At 40.2% G+C, this 17,199-nt stretch overlaps 1 protein-coding gene across 3 annotated transcripts; it reads left to right on the plus strand.

The window, feature by feature from the left end:
- Positions 1-719: 719 nt before the first annotated feature.
- LOC121700545 (serine/threonine-protein kinase/endoribonuclease IRE1-like) lies at positions 720-10,594 on the plus strand. Of its 3 annotated transcripts, XM_042083574.1 has the most exons (7): positions 720-1,063; positions 6,137-8,069; positions 8,277-8,449; positions 9,424-9,644; positions 9,853-9,982; positions 10,137-10,237; positions 10,343-10,594. In XM_042083574.1, the coding sequence occupies exons 1-7, from the start codon at positions 1,052-1,054 to the stop codon at positions 10,467-10,469; spliced, it is 2,697 nt and encodes an 898-aa protein (XP_041939508.1). In that variant the 5' UTR covers positions 720-1,051; the 3' UTR covers positions 10,470-10,594. The 3 variants fall into 3 exon arrangements, with proteins under 3 accessions (XP_041939508.1, XP_041939509.1, XP_041939510.1); XM_042083575.1 differs by lacking the exons at positions 10,137-10,237; positions 10,343-10,594 and having other exon boundaries at positions 9,424-9,672; positions 9,853-9,945; XM_042083576.1 differs by lacking the exons at positions 720-1,063; positions 6,137-8,069; positions 8,277-8,449 and having other exon boundaries at positions 9,584-9,672.
- Positions 10,595-17,199: the final 6,605 nt, after the last annotated feature.

Genomic DNA, 17,199 nt, shown 5'->3' on the forward strand with positions numbered 1-17,199 from the left:
ACAAAAAAATAAACATGACATTACATAAAATTACGAACATTACATAAAAACAAACAAAAACATGATGCCAGACGGAGCGGCGTGTCTCGCCAGCGTCCCCGAGACAGACTTCTTGTCTAGACAGGACATAGTATATGAAATAATGCAATTAGCCAACAATCTGCTTAAGTCTGGTATTAGTACTACATTTATATGGGTACCAGCTCATATAGGTGTAGGAGGTAATGAATTAGCAGATAAATGTGCTAAGAAAGCAGCAGGGAAGTCTGATATAGAGATGAATATTAAATACAGCAAAGTTGAAGTCAAAAGTATAAATGAAAAATGGCAATTTGTATGGGATAATGAACAGTCTGGGAGACACCTGTATAGTATTCAAGGAAAGGTGGGGAAGAGCAGGAATATATGCAGAAGTAAGCAAGAAGATGTGGTGTCTAGAAAGAGGTGTCCTAGAATTGAGTACCATCAAGCCAGACAAAGATTGATTTCACAACTTGGTGAAATCCAGATGATATTAAATTTGCATGATATACTACGAAGAGAATCTGTTTTTTGTTTTCTTTTTTGAAGGTAACTGGGTTATTAAAAAGAATTTAAGAAAGTGTAGGTTGACCTATTGATCCACACTCCAGTCCAGATGGTGGCAGTAATGCTCCAAAAAGCTGGTTACCAACCATCATATAAAAAGAAGAAGAAGAAGAGTGCGCTTATTAGCTCACCTGTGGGGATGAAGCAGGAGTCAGGATTCATTTTGTATTTTTGATGTTTTGACTTTGAATTTGAAAAAGAAGAGGACATCATTTGGTGAGATCAATCTTTTGTTTTTGTTGGTTGTCTGGATACTTCAGGATTCATCAGGAGACTCTTATCTTTGTGACATGAAAAACCCTAGGACTTTGACCAAACCATGACTTGCAATGCTTCTCACCTGGCATAACAATTGAGGCCACACCCACATTTTACCTCATTCTTCCTGGTACATTTCCATTCCTCCAGTCACTATGTCTTTACCGTTTTGAACTTTTCCAACCTTGCCGTATACATCGGTGACATGTTGCCTGTGGTAAGTTTTTATATATCAAAGATGAGTTGTAAGAAATTAGAGAGTGATTAGTTATTTCAGTGACTCAGTGACCATTTCAGTGAAAGGCAGCCCTCACAATTGCCATACATTTTGGTCTTCATTTTCTAATCTTTTTATGTATTATCATAAATAGCAGACACTCATGTTGTAGAAATATATTAGATGAGCTCCCACACCTATTTTCAGAGGTCCACCCTGTCTGAGTTTCGACAGGGTGGACGATGATAAGGTGGACATTTTCACCTTCAGTTAAAGGGAAACTATGCAGTATTGGCAATTTCTTCGCTGATTTTTCGGTTTTTGCTTCTTTTCACTGGCTCTGTCATGACGAATGTCTGAGAAACTCCATCACTACCTTGTTTTAGCCTGGCATGTATGTGTATTTAAATGCAGTAAAGCAATGTGTTACACTCGTTATACTTCCTGACACTGAGGCCGTCGGCCCGCCGGCCCAAAGTTGCGCTCACAGGCGCTAGGGAGCGAGATGGCCACCATTCAACCTGAAAAAAGTCATATAACCATTCCAATGACTCTGAAGCTGTTAAGTTAAGGTAAATTAAGCTAAAAAAAAAAACCTGCATAGTTCGTGCTGTTATGTGTTGTCATTCCAGCTGGAATCCATGCACTTCCACGGAATTATTTTTGGGGGCCAAGCAGAAAAGCTGCGAAGGCACCCATTGTGTTTGTTAGTTTTCTTATTGGGGGCCAAGCAGCGAAGCTACGAAGGCACCCATTGTGTTTGTTAGTTTTCTTATTGGGGGCCAAGCAGCGAAGCTACGAAGGCACCCATTGTGTTTGTTAGTTTTCTTATTGGGGGCCAAGCAGCGAAGCTGTGAAGGCACCCATTGAGTTACTAGCTTTTCCTATTATTATTAGTCTGCCATTGGAGGCTCAAGAAATGTGGTAAATTTTGACCACTGTGTGGCGCTATAATCACAACACTTTCACCGATTGAAACTAAACTTGGTATGTGGAGTCAAGACTCTATATTAAGACTGCACAATTATTTTGGTGACCTTTGACCACTAGGGGTGCTATAATTATCAACACTTTCACCGATTTAAACCAAACTTGGTATGTGGTCTTAGGAGTACATCTTGAGGACACACAATAATTTCGGTGACCTTTGAATCCAATCAAGTCCAATCCATTCCAATCTAACACAACACAGTCAAGTCCAGTCCAGTCCAATCCCAACTTCTGCTCAACTGCTTACCTGCTTGGCCCCCTCATTGCTGCTTGCAGCTATATTTGGAATTATTTTTGTTGTTTACGCATATCACACCCCTTCCGCGGCCAAACGTCGACATGTGAATACATCGTGCCAATCATGTGTTGTGATCTCGCAGCTGGACCAAAATTGGTGTCATGAAGCCTTGCGCATGCGCATTTCTGCCGAAATAGATGCCCGATAAACAGAGGCGGACAGAGTACACAGCTTCATTACTTGAGTAAAAGTATAGATACCCTTGGCTTAAATACAACAGTTTTTAAAAGTACTTGAGTATCAAGAGTACAAGAGTAGCCTACATTTTCTAAATATTGCATTACTACTGCCACAGTGCTTACATTTATGTACAGAAACGTCCTACATGGAGTTACGAAAAATGTTAATGTTAATACCTAGGAGAATGTAAAATGAATTGGAAGTAAAATCAAGTCATTTTCATCTTTTTACCATGTTGCCAGGGATGGGCAGTATTTCTAATACATGTATTTAAAATACATATTTCAAATACAAAATACTATTTGTAATTCAAACACTTGAAGCGAAAACTATCATTACCTTGTTCAGAAAATTGAAATAGTCTGGCGAGCGAGGGCCACAGGTTGGCACATTCCCGGGATGGACCTGCTGCGTCTTCATCCATTGTTTCGTCCATGGTTTCCTCTCTTATCTAAATCTGAGTTGACTTTGGCAGAAAGCTGAAGATTGCTGATAGGCTGTCCCAATCAGTGGTGCCTGCACAATCCAATCACGTTTGAGAGGGAAACAACAAATTGAGGGTTTCCGAGATTTAGAAGTAGTAACGGGTACTCACGATTATGGATAGAAATGGAGTAAAGAGTACAATATTTGCCCCTCAAATGTACTTGAGTAAAGTCATGAGTACTCCCCAAAAATGATACTCGAGTAAAGTACAGATCCCTCAAAATTGTACTCAAGTACTGTACTCAAGTAAATGTACTCCATTACTGTCCGGCTCTGCCAATAAAGCGTTGCAATATGGCCGCCGAGTGGAGGGACTTGCCTAAAAGGACTTTGCTCGAACTTGGACTCATGCATTCAGAAATTGAGGATTCAGAAATACATTCGCAAATTGAGGCCTCATTTACACGAAGGGAAGACACAGATATTTCCCTGTGGTTTGGCCTCTCATTTACACGAAAACCCCGTTTTCATCACAGAAAACGATTATTTCTAAAAACTCCAGCCAAAGTGGAGATTTCTGAAAACGCCTGTTATGTGTTGTCATGTCAACTGGGAGAAACGGGGTTTTAGGTTCTCAAACGTCACATTACACTCCAGAAAATGTTTAACGTCATGTGAGCACCTTAGGTTTACAGTTTGTTTGGCTACTGATGTTATGATGATGTGATTGATTTAGCAGACACTTTTATCCAAAGCGACTTACATACAGTATTTCAATTATATTACAAGGGCCATTCTCCCCAGAGCAACTTGTGTTCAAGGGCACAACGGTGGAATTGAACCCACAACTTTTCAGGCATTTCCTCAGGGGCGGAGCCGGTCTTTATAAAGTTAATTTTCCATAGTAGCGTGTGACAACAAAATCATGCCTGCGTTCTGTTCCCAGAGCTTTCTCTGTCTATGATCTGCAGCATTTCTGAAATTATGAGCCTCCTCGACAAGTAGATTGCTGGTCTACAGAGCCATGTATTTAACTCATTGAGTGCCTTTTCCTTCCCATGCGTTGAGTGCCAAAAACGTAATATTACGTTTTTAGCTTTTTTTTTTAAATTACGAAACTAGACACTCTAACACACCTTATATGTGATTTTGGGAACTCTGTGATGAATGGAAATTAAATATATGACGATCGTGAAACTCATGAAAATGCACAATCTGGACATTTTATCATAACTCGGTTACCGCTTTGGGTCGAATCAGTGACGCATGCACGTCAGCTCAAAACCAGGCCATTTTCGTGGGTCTATCACTAGGTGGCAGTCTCGCCAGGTCACTTCCCGGAAACTTTACAGGCAACACTTCATATTTCATGAAGGACGTTATATCTCCATTTCTAGAAAAAAAAACCCAGCGATTTTGATAAAAACTAGCCACTGTTTAGCTTGCAATTTCTCAGGAACATAAGCGTGTAGAAATACACGGTTTGCACCCACTGAGAGCTTAAAGTCTCACCTTTCAAACGAGCCATTGTATGTGTTCATAGCTATAACACAGAATATGCACAGAATATGTGGCTGTACAAAAATCATCAACAATGGTCTAGATTGCTGGCACTCTAGGACAAAGCTTCTGAAAACAGCTTGGCATTCAATGAGTTAAATATGTATAATATTGCCATGTGAAAAATGTTGTTTCTGTATGATTGCATATTTATGATGTAAATTAAAAAAAAATTCTCCATCAAATTCAATCAGATCAGTTATAAACAATAAGATATAACCCTAAATGAACATTTTAACAACAGTTCTATTTGTGTGTGCACCACATATGGTTCACGGTCAGTTCACAGCCACAGCATTCTCTCTCAGGGCTTCTACACACAGTTGCGTTCCGTTAAAGCATGCCAGTGGGTGTTCCCGACGGTAGCTATGCAAATGACTTGAAGTATAACCGTAATTTGATTGGTTGGTGCCGTCCGTTGATTGGCCGGTGCCGTCTGTCGGTATAGCAACAGCTGAACTTCTCAACACGAGCGACGGGAGAAACGCGACGCAACGGACCCACAATTCAGTTCGGCAACCGATGACGCCATGTAAAGTGAATGGGATGCTACTCCAGCACTGCAACGCACGCAACTGTGTGTAGGAGCCGTCAGTGGAATTTGGAAGTAGTGGAAATGAGAGATTAAATGTTTTACAGCAGGGATTCCCAAACGGTGGCACGTGTACCCCCGGTGGTACGCGAGATGCCACTAGTGGGTACGCGAGATGAAAAGGGCAATGGCGGAAAGGAGTTAAAAATGATTAATTAATTAATACTCTAATTAATTCATAAATGATACATAATTTCGAATCGGGTTATAATGATATGGAAACGTGAAATTAAAGGAAATCATTTGTAAACTCTATAATAGGCTATGTTTTCATTAAAAAAATAAGCTACACACAATACACATGATTTCCTGTGGGCAGCCAGAATATCTGGTGCGTTAGTTTCGTTGAAGTATATGCTAGGTAGAAGGCTGCGTAAACATGGAAAACTGGCTAAAAACAGGGACGCTGTCCAAAAGGCCTAATTAAAGCGATCGAAGAGGAGAAGCGAGAGAAACAGAGCAGGACACAGGTAACGATGGAATGGGATGGGGGGGGCAGACTAATGAAGGTGGAGATGGAGCGCAGGGGGATAAAAGAAAGAACGAGACAGAAAAGACTCTGCGAAGAAAACGAAAGTATGATGAGGCATATAGCCCTAGGCTTCACGTGGATTGGGAGACAGACTGCCCAAAGCCACAGTGCGTGGTCTGCAGTGAGATGCTACCTAACCAGTCTAATGTGGTTCTCCACACTGTTTTCTTTAACGTGAGAGCTCATAGACCAGTTGCACATTTTGATTTTGTTATCATGTAGGGCGGCTAATTAAACACGATGCCTGGAATGCGTCAGTAGAATGTGTTACGCTTTTATGTGTTGGATGGTGGGGGTACGCGAGCCGAGTCAGGATGTAGAAGGTGGTCCGCGGGGGAAAGTTTGGGAACCGCTGTTTTACAGCATTCTGCGGTGGTCATTATCATTAACATTCATAATTGTCACAAGAATCTTTCTAGGAATAAAACACTACATTTGAATACTGTGCTTTGAATGACGTAATTTTAATGTTAAATCATCTGCTTTTCCCAAAAGGTCAAGACGGAGACACATCCTCTCATACAGTGCATTATTGATGGGAAGTTCAAGAAGTTAAAAAAGCTGAAATTTGAGGTTAATGAACTGTATCATTGTGAGCAATGGAAAGATGATGTCACCCCTTTATGTGCAGCAGTTAGCTGTGGAAAAGAAGAGATCTGTACATACCTTCTCAGAGACAATGCTGATGCTAACAAGACGTCAAGTAGAGGCTTAACACCATTGATGTATGCTCTGCAGTTCAATGTGTCAGTTCATTTAGTCAGACAACTATTAAATGGAAAAGCTGATCCTAATTTGGGATTACCCACTCCATTTGTACTAGCTGCATGTAACAACAGAAAGGATATCGCAAATGAATTACTCAAACATGGAGCTATTCCTGAAATTCATTTCAATTATATCCAAGATCCAAACAAAGACAAATTAGTGTCAAAGATGCTACATGAGTTATCATTGAAAGATGACCAAATTACAAAATATGCTTTGTTTTTTGATGCTGAGTGTGATGTGAGAACAAAGCCTCCAGAGGATGTGTTCAGACTGCACAAGCAGCATTTTTTAGAGGTACACCCAATAACCCAAGATACCATTTTGGACAGGATGTATTCAGTTCGTGGACCTGGTGAGAATACATATGAGGAATTGGCTACTAAGTGGCTAAAACATTCTCAAAACCTGGACAAATATGTTGAGGGGACAATCAAATACTTACCCACAATGCCTATAACACCATTAAGAGCAAATGTTGTAAACAATTTACGTTCAGCTTTGTGCCTGATGAAGGAAATACCACTGATGTTTTCACTCCCACTCATACCCATTCTTTCGAAATATCTTGAAACACCTTTCATTGGCTTTCTGCAATTGCTATACATCATCACACAGAAGACTCCTCAGAAGGATGATGGCTCAGATGCTCAATTTATTGATGAACTGTGCAAGCTGTGCAAAGGCATAGTGCCTTTTACAGATTCAAAGCACCCACCTGCCACTAGTGTAACAACTTATGGGATAATAGCACACCTGTATTCATATGGGCGTGTACGTGAGGTTATCAAATCCCTTGGTGTCACATCTGTACCTGAGAGGATACTGCTTTTTGCAGACAAAGGCATGAATGACATTTTGAAAAAAGAATTGAGGGAACTGAATGACAACCTAACAAAGCAATCTTCCAATGGACAATCACCTGAAGAGGAAGTGTTTTCCCAGATGGAAGAAAAAGAGAAGAAGAAGAAGAAAAAGAAGAAGAAGAAGAAGAAGAAGGGGAATAAAGAAAATCCATCAACCAATGATTTGGTCTCTGGTTCAGTGATGGCTTCAGACTGTGATACTCTCATGAATTCAGTTGATGAGTCTTGCTCTGCTGATGAGCCAAGGTCAAGTGTTCACCCATTTTCTTCTGTTACTGACAAAACAATGACAAATCCACGACGTTGGCACCAAACCAGTCTTCGCTGGAAGGACATGTTGGAAGCAATTGCTTGTAGGAGAACAACAGAGAAGAAAGTACAAAATCTTACTTTTTGTCCTAATCATCGAATAGCAAAAGGAAGTGATGGCACAGAAGTCTATATTGGCCTCAGAGAGGATGGCACTGAAGTTGCTATTAAACGCATGACCAAGTCAAACTACCAGCTGCTTAAAAATGAGGAGGTTTTATTACGTGGGTTTGACAATCCCTGTATTGTGCGATATGTAGACTTTGTTGAAGATGAAAACTTTGGCTACCTAGCCCTTCAGCTTTGTGAGTATACCCTGGAAGAATACATTGAACCAGAGAAACAACTTTTACCAGAAAACCCTCAGGAAAAGACAGACTTTCTGAAGACAAAAGTAAAGGAAGTCCTTCAAAGTTTAGAAGTCCTTCATAGAGAGGATAACAATGTGCTTCACAGGGACATCAAACCCCAAAATGTTTTGATCGGTGAGAACAGTTACCACTTTGTCTAACTGATGCTGTTCATTCTATATTACACATTCATATGCAATAGTTATACAAAGTTACTCACTGACTGTGTGTGTGTGTGTGTGCAGGCATGTGTGTGTGAGTAAGGAGAGAGACCACATATATATTTTCCTGTATTTTGCAATACTAAATCTAACTCTCCCATTCACTTGTTTGTTTGGTTAGATATCCAAGGAAAAGCAAGGTTGGCTGATTTTGGCATCAGTAGAAGACTGAAGGTCGGACAGACAACATTGCACACAAGGCCTGCAGGAACCAAATGCTGGGAAGCCAAGGAAGTGTTAAAAAGTCTTGAAGAGAAGAGTGATAGTGGCTTTAAGAGAAGCTCAGATGTCCAGGTATGTTGTCACAGGACCACATTTGCTGCACAATAAACTGTTTATTGATGAGGCGTGCACACGGAGTAGTCAGAACATTTACTTGAATTGGTATTTCACCTCTGACTACCTGGCTATGGCCTGATCGTCACATTACCAACTAGTTGTGCTAACTGCATACAACACCACACATCAATACGTACAGCATGATACGTTGTGGTCTCAACAAACTTTGGCCCCTATTTTGCACCCTGGCACATGGCGTAAAACTCTTTTTCCACCCGGCGCAAAATGTATTTTCTTATTTTGCATGTCTATTTTTTAAACAATGCGCCCAGGGGTGTGGTAATTAACAACCTAGGGAGTGGCCTAGCGCATTGTCTAAAAATCACTATTGTACACCACCTAAAACGCATTATGCCACTGACCAAGAGAAACTTGGTCAGAAATCTATGGCAAGTTGTTTAGATGTTATTTCAAGAGCACATTGTCATATTGGCGGGTGCACAACGCACCATCCTTCTATCCCCCATGAACACGCACCAGCGCACATCCATGCAAAACATTAGAAATTACATGATTAGAATAAAGATATAAGATATAAGATATTACGAAATACATCTCACAATGCATTTGCAAATTGGTAATGACAGTTAAAAGTGATTGGTGAGACACAGCTGAAGACGCACTATCACGACATATAAGCAGATCCTCTGCAGGATAAACGTTTTATTCAGTCATTCGAATAATATTAGGGCAAGTGTTGCTTTTTCCAGCCTATGTTTTCAATGGTAACCCATTGTCAATAACTGGTTTAAATGATGTTATGCCCCAAACACACCCATGACTGATTAAGAAATCTAGGAACACCTTGTTGCACCATGCGCTAGACGTTTGATAGTGAAAACACACACTGGGCATCCTACTATATATGAATAAGCTTTTGACTAGTGACGATGCGCTTTAGACTGTCATGATGGAGCCCTTTGTGTCAGGTTGCAGGAATGCTGGTGTACTACATCCTCTCCTGTGGACACCATCCTTTTGGGGAAGGGATTCGCTGTGAGATTAACATTCTGGACGGGAAGTACAACCTGGATTTGGTGGAAGATGAGTTGGCTAAAGATCTGATTGAGAGGATGATCCAAGATGACCCCAAAGACAGGCCAAGAGTGAAGGACACACTCACTCACCCCTACTTCTGGGACAATGAGAGGTTTGACAGCCACAGTTACACTGCTGCAGTGAGATTTATTGTGCTGCTGATAATGTGTTTGACAAGTTGTCTGATATACCCGGCTGATACGCCAGCTTTCTTAAATGATACACTCCATTGATGGATGACTGGACTATTCAAATGATAACTGTACCGATAAAACAAAAACTGCTTCTGTCTTTTGATGGTGTGTCTTGTCCTTTGACAGGAGGGTGGATTTTTTGACAAAAGTTGGTAATCAGAGTGAAGCAGAGAATTGTCGAAATGCGAAAGAGAGTGACCTTGAGGTCCTGGAGAAATGCACTGTGGGTAAAACCCTAGCTGACTGGAAAAACAAAGTGAGTTGAGCATCTGGATGCAATGCAGACTGTACACTTGCTATCAGCTATTGTGGTAGTTACACCTTTCATAGTAGTTTGATATGCTGACTTAAATGCCATTCATATATTTTTTTGTTTGGTTGGTTCTTTGTTTCATAAATCCCAATGGCAGTTACCCCCTGACCTGGTCCAAAAGCTGGATGAATACACGTCGCCTTACCCTGAAAACACTCTGGGTCTGCTGCGTTTCATACGCAATCTCTACGAACACTAGTAAGTTACATCAGTAACAATAGGAAGATAACTTCACACATTAAAAGGTACAATCTCAGTACTTATGTTTCATAAGCCTATTGACCTGTTTTGCGTATTTGTTAGCCCTGATGAAGCAGAGAAGATCGATCTGACGGAACTGTTTCCTGACCTGCTTGCGACTGTCTACATGTTTGTTAAAGCTAAGAAGTGGAATTTACGACCCCTCTTGAACAAATTCTTCCCTTCCTGAAGATTCAGTCATTGCTTTGGGTATCGTCTTTATCCTTCTAACACTGTTCCGGTCAAAAATGACCGATTTACACATTCCCTGTACCATAAATATGGCATTTTTCATCAGATTGCCTCAAGATCTTATGATATCCTTCACAAAAGGCTTTTGAACACATAGAATTTATTTTGACTACTTTCTTTGAATTTTGAGTGATTTATTCAACGTAGAAACACTTTTTTTGTTTACGGTCAAAAATGACCGGGATGATGAATGGGAAAGAATATAATTTTCATCCAGGAGATGAGACATCTTACACACACTCCTACAACTTACCACCAATGTTCCCACACAAAAGCATGCATGCACACACACCCACACACACACAAACAGAAACACATACAGTACACACACATGTACACCCACTCACAGACACACACACACACTCAGTACATGTTATCAGTTCATGTTGTCATGTTGCCACTTGTACGTGTGAACCACCAATGTTCGCACACATAGGCATTCACACACATACAGTACAGAAACACACCCATCCACACACACACACACACACACACAGTTCATGTTGTCAGTTCATGTTGTCATGTTGCTACTTGTGCATGTGACACACACACACACACACATTTACACCCACTCTTTCTCTCTCTCTCTCTCTCTCTCTCTCTCTCTCTCACACACACACACGCACACAGACAGAGAGTTCATGTTGTCAGTTCATGTTGCCACTGTGCATGTATCCACCAGAGTTCGCACACATTCACGCACATACAGAAACACACACACCCACACACACAAACACACATGATGTAGATGTTAATGTTCTAATAAGGGTCTATTTACAATAATGTTCTATTAAATAATACTTTTTGTCATGGTATTGGTATTTAAGAGCAGTTAAAACTGTCCGGTCAAATTTGACCGCGAACAGTAAATTAAGGGGGATAGCAACAAACAGTGTTTAAAGGTTATGGGATGTTTATTGATATTTTTAAATGGGTCCAACAGATTTTTGTTGAAACTGTCCAGCTTTTAATTCATTAATTCTTTTAGTTTTAGTTGTAGTATTTATTATTCGAAAAAATATCAACTACAGTATGTCTCTGTATGACTAATTCAACATTAAAAGGAAATATGGAATACTTCAACAACAGTATCATGTATTGAATATTGTACTGTCTCTTTAATATGTAATTATTATTTTTTAGGTTGTCTCAGTGGTTTCATCATAATAATGCTCTCACAGAGCATGGAACCAAAACAATGTGACATGATGTGTTTTCTCACAGTGACTTCACAACACTGTGCCACTAGACTTCATTCACTTCATTTAAAAGTCAGAAACGGGTGATTAAGTGCTTGCTTTTCTCTTTTAAATGGACTTAGGGTACTACAGAGCATTAACCAATTGCTTTTGGTTTCTTCGATCTGGATACAAAAGTGGATGTTTGTGATAAGAGCAAAATTATACTTGACCTTGAACTGAGACTTTGATTTACCTTATTTGAATGTGGTTACGATTACAATTACACACATTTTTTTTTATCATAATGATGAGAGACCCATCTTTGATAGTTTTATTGTTATTTTACTGGTATCTTAAAAACTTAATCTGCTATATGCATATGTGAAGTTCTTCTGACTCCATTCCTTGTCACGTAGACCATTAAAAGACGGCTGGGGCCATTTTTCCACGTTATCCACACTTATGGAGCCCCCAAAGGACTGTGGTGGGAATTATTTTTTAGATGTGGATTTATTTTTAGAGCTCTTTTTGCATTCACTCACAATAAGTTTTGTGTTCCCTTGCAATGCTTGTGTTCCCTCACAATAGTTTTGCATTTCCTCACAATACTTTTGACTTTGAGGGAATTCAAAACTTACTGCAAGGGAACGCCAGAGGAGCTATAGAACAAAAATTCTCACCATGTCCCTTTGGGGGCGCCATACAAACTAAACATGGAGTGATCGGCAGAGAAGTCAATACCTGTGCTAGTGCAGTAGAGGGCAGCTAGTGCAGTAGAGGGCAGCATAACACCAATGAATCCTCTGAAGCAGTATTGGTAGGTATACCTCAACATACAGTTTTTCTCAGTCGCTTTGGTGCTTTTCTCACATCACTATTAACATTTGCACAGCAGTTAGTGCATTTCACAAAACAATTAGTGCAAACTGCAAAACCTAGTGGATAACCTGCAAAAGCACGTCACTTGCTCAAAATGGATAGTCCATTCCTCAAAAGCAAGTCTTCATGTCAATGTAACTGCCAATGTCATCAAAATGAGAAGTCTTCTTGACACCATTGTTCATGAACAAGATCGTTAAATGGCTTTGTCATGTTTTCATTATGGCAGTTTATTTTCTAGTGTTTTCCAATGCAAAAAAAAAGGTCAGAAATCGGTGACACTACCTGAACATGCTCAAGACATACGCTACTTGTACAGCCATTTGAAAATTACAGTAAAGTTACAAATTGCTGTAGTTAGGGGAGTAAGTGAGTACAAGACACTGAATATGTACGTTTCACAGTTTTAATGTATATGCTCTTTGCAATTCTACAGCATTGTGGCAGAATTTGATAACTAGTTCAACAATTTTGTATGTAATGACTCAAGCAATGAAATGAAGACTATTAGTTTTATTGGGAACGACTATTCAGCATCCATAAGTATACTTCATTTTGACTGACATGACAAAGCAACTGATAAATGTCCAAAAACATTTGCAATTTGTTCAGAGGAAGGAGAAATTGCTACTATGATGTGCACAAATGACTAATTGTTGTGGAGGTTGAACTATTAGTTATGTTCATTTTCATTCTGATCTGAGAAAAGCACCAAAGCGACTGAGAAAAACTGTAAATTGGGTAGGTATTTTTGGGCCCCAGAATAGCAGTTCAAACTCAGACCACTTCATCTGATTGAAACACTAGAAGCAATTGAGCTACAAGTGAAATGGTCACATTCAGTATTACTGTAGAATTGTATTTTCATTTTAGGCTTCCACTACAAGCAACAATACAACAATAAAATGCAGCCATGTCACATGGTTGTGAAACGGTACAGCATGTATTCCTGTAAAGGTCTGTGAGCTTCATCTTAGATGACGCTACTGGTATGACTTCAGAAAAGATCTGATCGTCGTATTGCTAATCACCCAGAGCTAATTAGACTAACAGCACTTCTCAGTTGGAAATTAGAATTAAAATTTGCTTTGGTGAGTGGTTGTTTGGACCATTATGCACTGGCCAGTTGTCCCCGCCCCACTAATCCCATCTAAAAGTCAAATAAAATAAATAAAACAGAATAAAAGAAAAGTTAAAATGAAAGAAAATAAAAGAGAGGAGCTTGTAAAAAAGACACAGAGTGGTTTAAAACTTTAATTTAATTTTTCATTTAGACCTTGTGGGTGTAGTGTTTGAAGTTTTAAAATCCACAATCTCTCTGCTCTTTTCCTCTGTAAAATTGTCCAGCCTGGGTTCCCTTCAAGGCCACAGACCTTCAAATGTGTGATGTTGTGCGTCTGGAAATGTGTGACGAGATAAGTGTTGAGTGTATTTTTATGTATGTTGTGCAGATGTTGTTTGAGGCGTATGCGAAGTGTATGTCCAGTTTCCCCGATGTACAACATGTGACAGTGAGTGCAGGTGATAACATATACTAAATTGGGAGTGTCTAAGTTTAGTGGATTGGTGGGTGCAGAACAGTGGCTATGAATATTGGTGATGAATAGGTGAGGGGTGAAGTGTACATTTTCTTTAGGGGGTGGTGGTTGTAAGTGACGGGTGAAGGTTGTGCGTATGAGGAGGTCTTTGAGGTTTTTATTGCGTCTATATGCGGAGATGAGTGTGTGGTGTTGGAAGGTGGGGTGTGTTGTTTGGAAATCAGTATAGTGTTGTTTCAGTGTGTGGTGAAGGTGTTGTATGCCGTGTGAGTAGGTGCCAATAAGGGGCAGGAGATGGGGTGGGTCAGGGTTGGGGTTAGGAAGAGGGTTGGGGTTAGGGTTAGGAAAAGGGTTGGGGTTAGGGTTAGGCTAGGGTTCTCAGTTGAAAAGAACTGAAGAGAAGCTGCAAATAAGTCATAAGTGTGACCTAATTATCTTGCCTGACATTTAAAGCCCTCAACAATCCTACACATTCATTGCTAGCATTTGTGATTCCTCTTTTAAGGTCAAGCAGATGTTAATAATGGATAAACTAAGGGTAGAGTCAGTCATTAGGCTTCCTACCTTCATTGTACCACCTGCTGCGTCACGTCGAATTGGATGAGGACGTCAGGGAAACAATCAATGATATCAGCATTGAAAAGAAAGAAGAAGGAAACCATGCAGGTTGATCGATAGATAGATAGATAGATAGATAGATAGATAGATACAGGCATGGACTGGCCATCGGGCGTACCGGGCAATGCCGGGGCTGTCATGATTTAATAATAATAATAAAAATATTCACCGCGGCGGTATTTGAGACACGAAACGCGGCCCATTGGTTGATTTTCTTGACGGACATTGGGCTAGTCCTATGACACGCACGGATTTTCCATTTGCAAGTGCGCATCTGTTTTCTACAGACATGAAACAGATCTACGGGTACGAAACGAATTTACAAGTACAAAACTTTTTTACAAATTTTCCCAAAACAGCCAATCACAGCACTGCTTACTGAACGGCCAGTCAGCCGATCAGCTCGCTTCTTTAATTCTGAAACGCTGGACATACCGCTCTGGGTACATCCATGTAAACACCACCATGGCAAATCCGTGCGTGCAAAAATCGTTTGCAAATTCACAAAACTTTTTTCTACACAGTGACAAAACGGATTTGAAGATGTACAAACCATTTTTACATGCACAAAATATTTTTACGGATACAAAGTATTTTTACATGTACACAAATAATTTTTACGAGCACAAAATATTCTTACAAGCACAAAACTTTGGTACAGGTACAGAAAACTTTTGGCGAGAATTTTATACCATATATTAACACAGAGGAAGGCAGGTGGATTCGAAGGAGGAGGAGAGAGACGTTACGTTTGATGTGCAGTGTAGTGACAGAGGAAGGAGAAGCCTACCGGTGGATTCGGAGGAGCTGGACAGAGACGTTACGGAGGAGGAGACGTTACCCAGCAGGGACAAATTAAGGAAGAGGTCAGAATAGCTACTGTAAATGTTAGCAGAATGAAGAGGGACGTTTCATGGAGGGAGGGCTGTTGTGTGTGTGTGTGTGTGGAGGGCTGGGTGGGTGACCACCTGCTCCTCCGCTTTCGATTGACATGCATTTGAGCGTTTCTCTGCAACATGCATCAGTAGCAAAGAAGCCATCTGCATTTTTTTACATTGCGCTCTTCAATTGTCGTCGACGCGGAGAGGAGAAAAATTAAATAAGTTATCCACAACAAATCAACGAGTGGTCGGCCTCAGAACGCACTCAACTTTTTAAGATTTGAAGTCAGTCATGATTGGTCGAAATTGTTGTCAATCTTGACGCAGTACAACAAGCAAACCTATCACATTTCTGTGCGCATACAGGCAGGTACACACACGTACAGTAGGGCTAGGCTACACACTCACGCAGCGGAGGGGTCTTGTTCCGCCCTGAAGGGACTTATTTTCCCAATAATGACCGGCGTTCTATACATTATCCCGCTTATTACACGGTTACTTGCCAAACCGAAACAAAAAACTCCCCACGATATGACTCTTTAGCCTACATAGCCTAGGCTATAGCCTATTTGTTACCGTTTCATCGTGGCTTTTGCAGAGAAACAAATAGCACACGCTGAACTTGAATCAAACATTCTTTAGAACACAGCTGATCAACCGTCCGCTTTCACTTTTGAATGAAGTTCCAGTCTTTGCGTAGTGATATGAAAGACGTGAAATAGAAGCACAAAACCCATTTTCCTTGACAGCGGTCTGTTATACTTAGCAACGGTCTGTTATTGAGAATTAGCTGACCGCCGAACGTTGGGAAGGCCCATTCAAGTGAATGGAGCATTCTTCAGCATTATGAAGAGCCGTGTAATAAAGGCCAATAAAGTTAGACCACTTTTCCTAGATCACCTCTATTCCTATAAACCATAAGTCCTAGAAACTTCACATTTTCAAGTATTGTTACCAGTACCCCCCACTACCCATAAAACCAAAATTCTCACAGAAAATGTTTAGACAAAGCCTCACAAAAGTTATCAAAATAATTTGGATATGTTGTTCCATTTCAGAATAAAATTCGACCACTCAGCCCATTTCTCCTATATCACCTATATTCCTATATGAGTATTTTTTTCCCTTGGAGAACAACCATACAGCCATCATTATGTGGATACCATTAACAGTGCACATTTTCAGATCTGTACTCTTTTTTTATAAAGCCCTTAATTCTATTGTCAAATGTATGCTAGGAATTTTCTTGATGTTGTGTGTTTGCCAACACACATTTTCACCATGTAAATGTGACTGCCAAATATGTAGGATTTTCAGTGGCTCAGTGGGATAATGCCTAGTGCTGGTGTTTGTTAGATTGAGAGTTCCAATCCCCGGTAGTGCTTTAGGTTCTAGCTCGAATACTATTGGTTATTGAAGATTCACACCATTGAACAGCACTTGAATGACATCAGGCAATAAACATACACAGTCATTAGTTGCCAAGAATCAGAATGCCGAGACACTGACATTTAGGGGAACTTCTTTGTTTACTATTTTTCCTTCATCATTAAGTCTATCATATTTATATT

The sequence above is a fragment of the Alosa sapidissima genome, chromosome 24, assembly GCF_018492685.1.
Source record: "Alosa sapidissima isolate fAloSap1 chromosome 24, fAloSap1.pri, whole genome shotgun sequence".
Classification (NCBI taxonomy): domain Eukaryota; kingdom Metazoa; phylum Chordata; class Actinopteri; order Clupeiformes; family Clupeidae; genus Alosa; species Alosa sapidissima.

Bases quoted from the DNA above. Each gene is read 5' to 3' on its own strand.
- LOC121700545 (XM_042083574.1), top strand. The intron at 9,645-9,852 runs GTTTGACAGCCA...GTCCTTTGACAG, and splicing joins TACTTCTGGGACAATGAGAG to GAGGGTGGATTTTTTGACAA. The intron at 9,983-10,136 runs GTGAGTTGAGCA...TCCCAATGGCAG, and splicing joins TAGCTGACTGGAAAAACAAA to TTACCCCCTGACCTGGTCCA.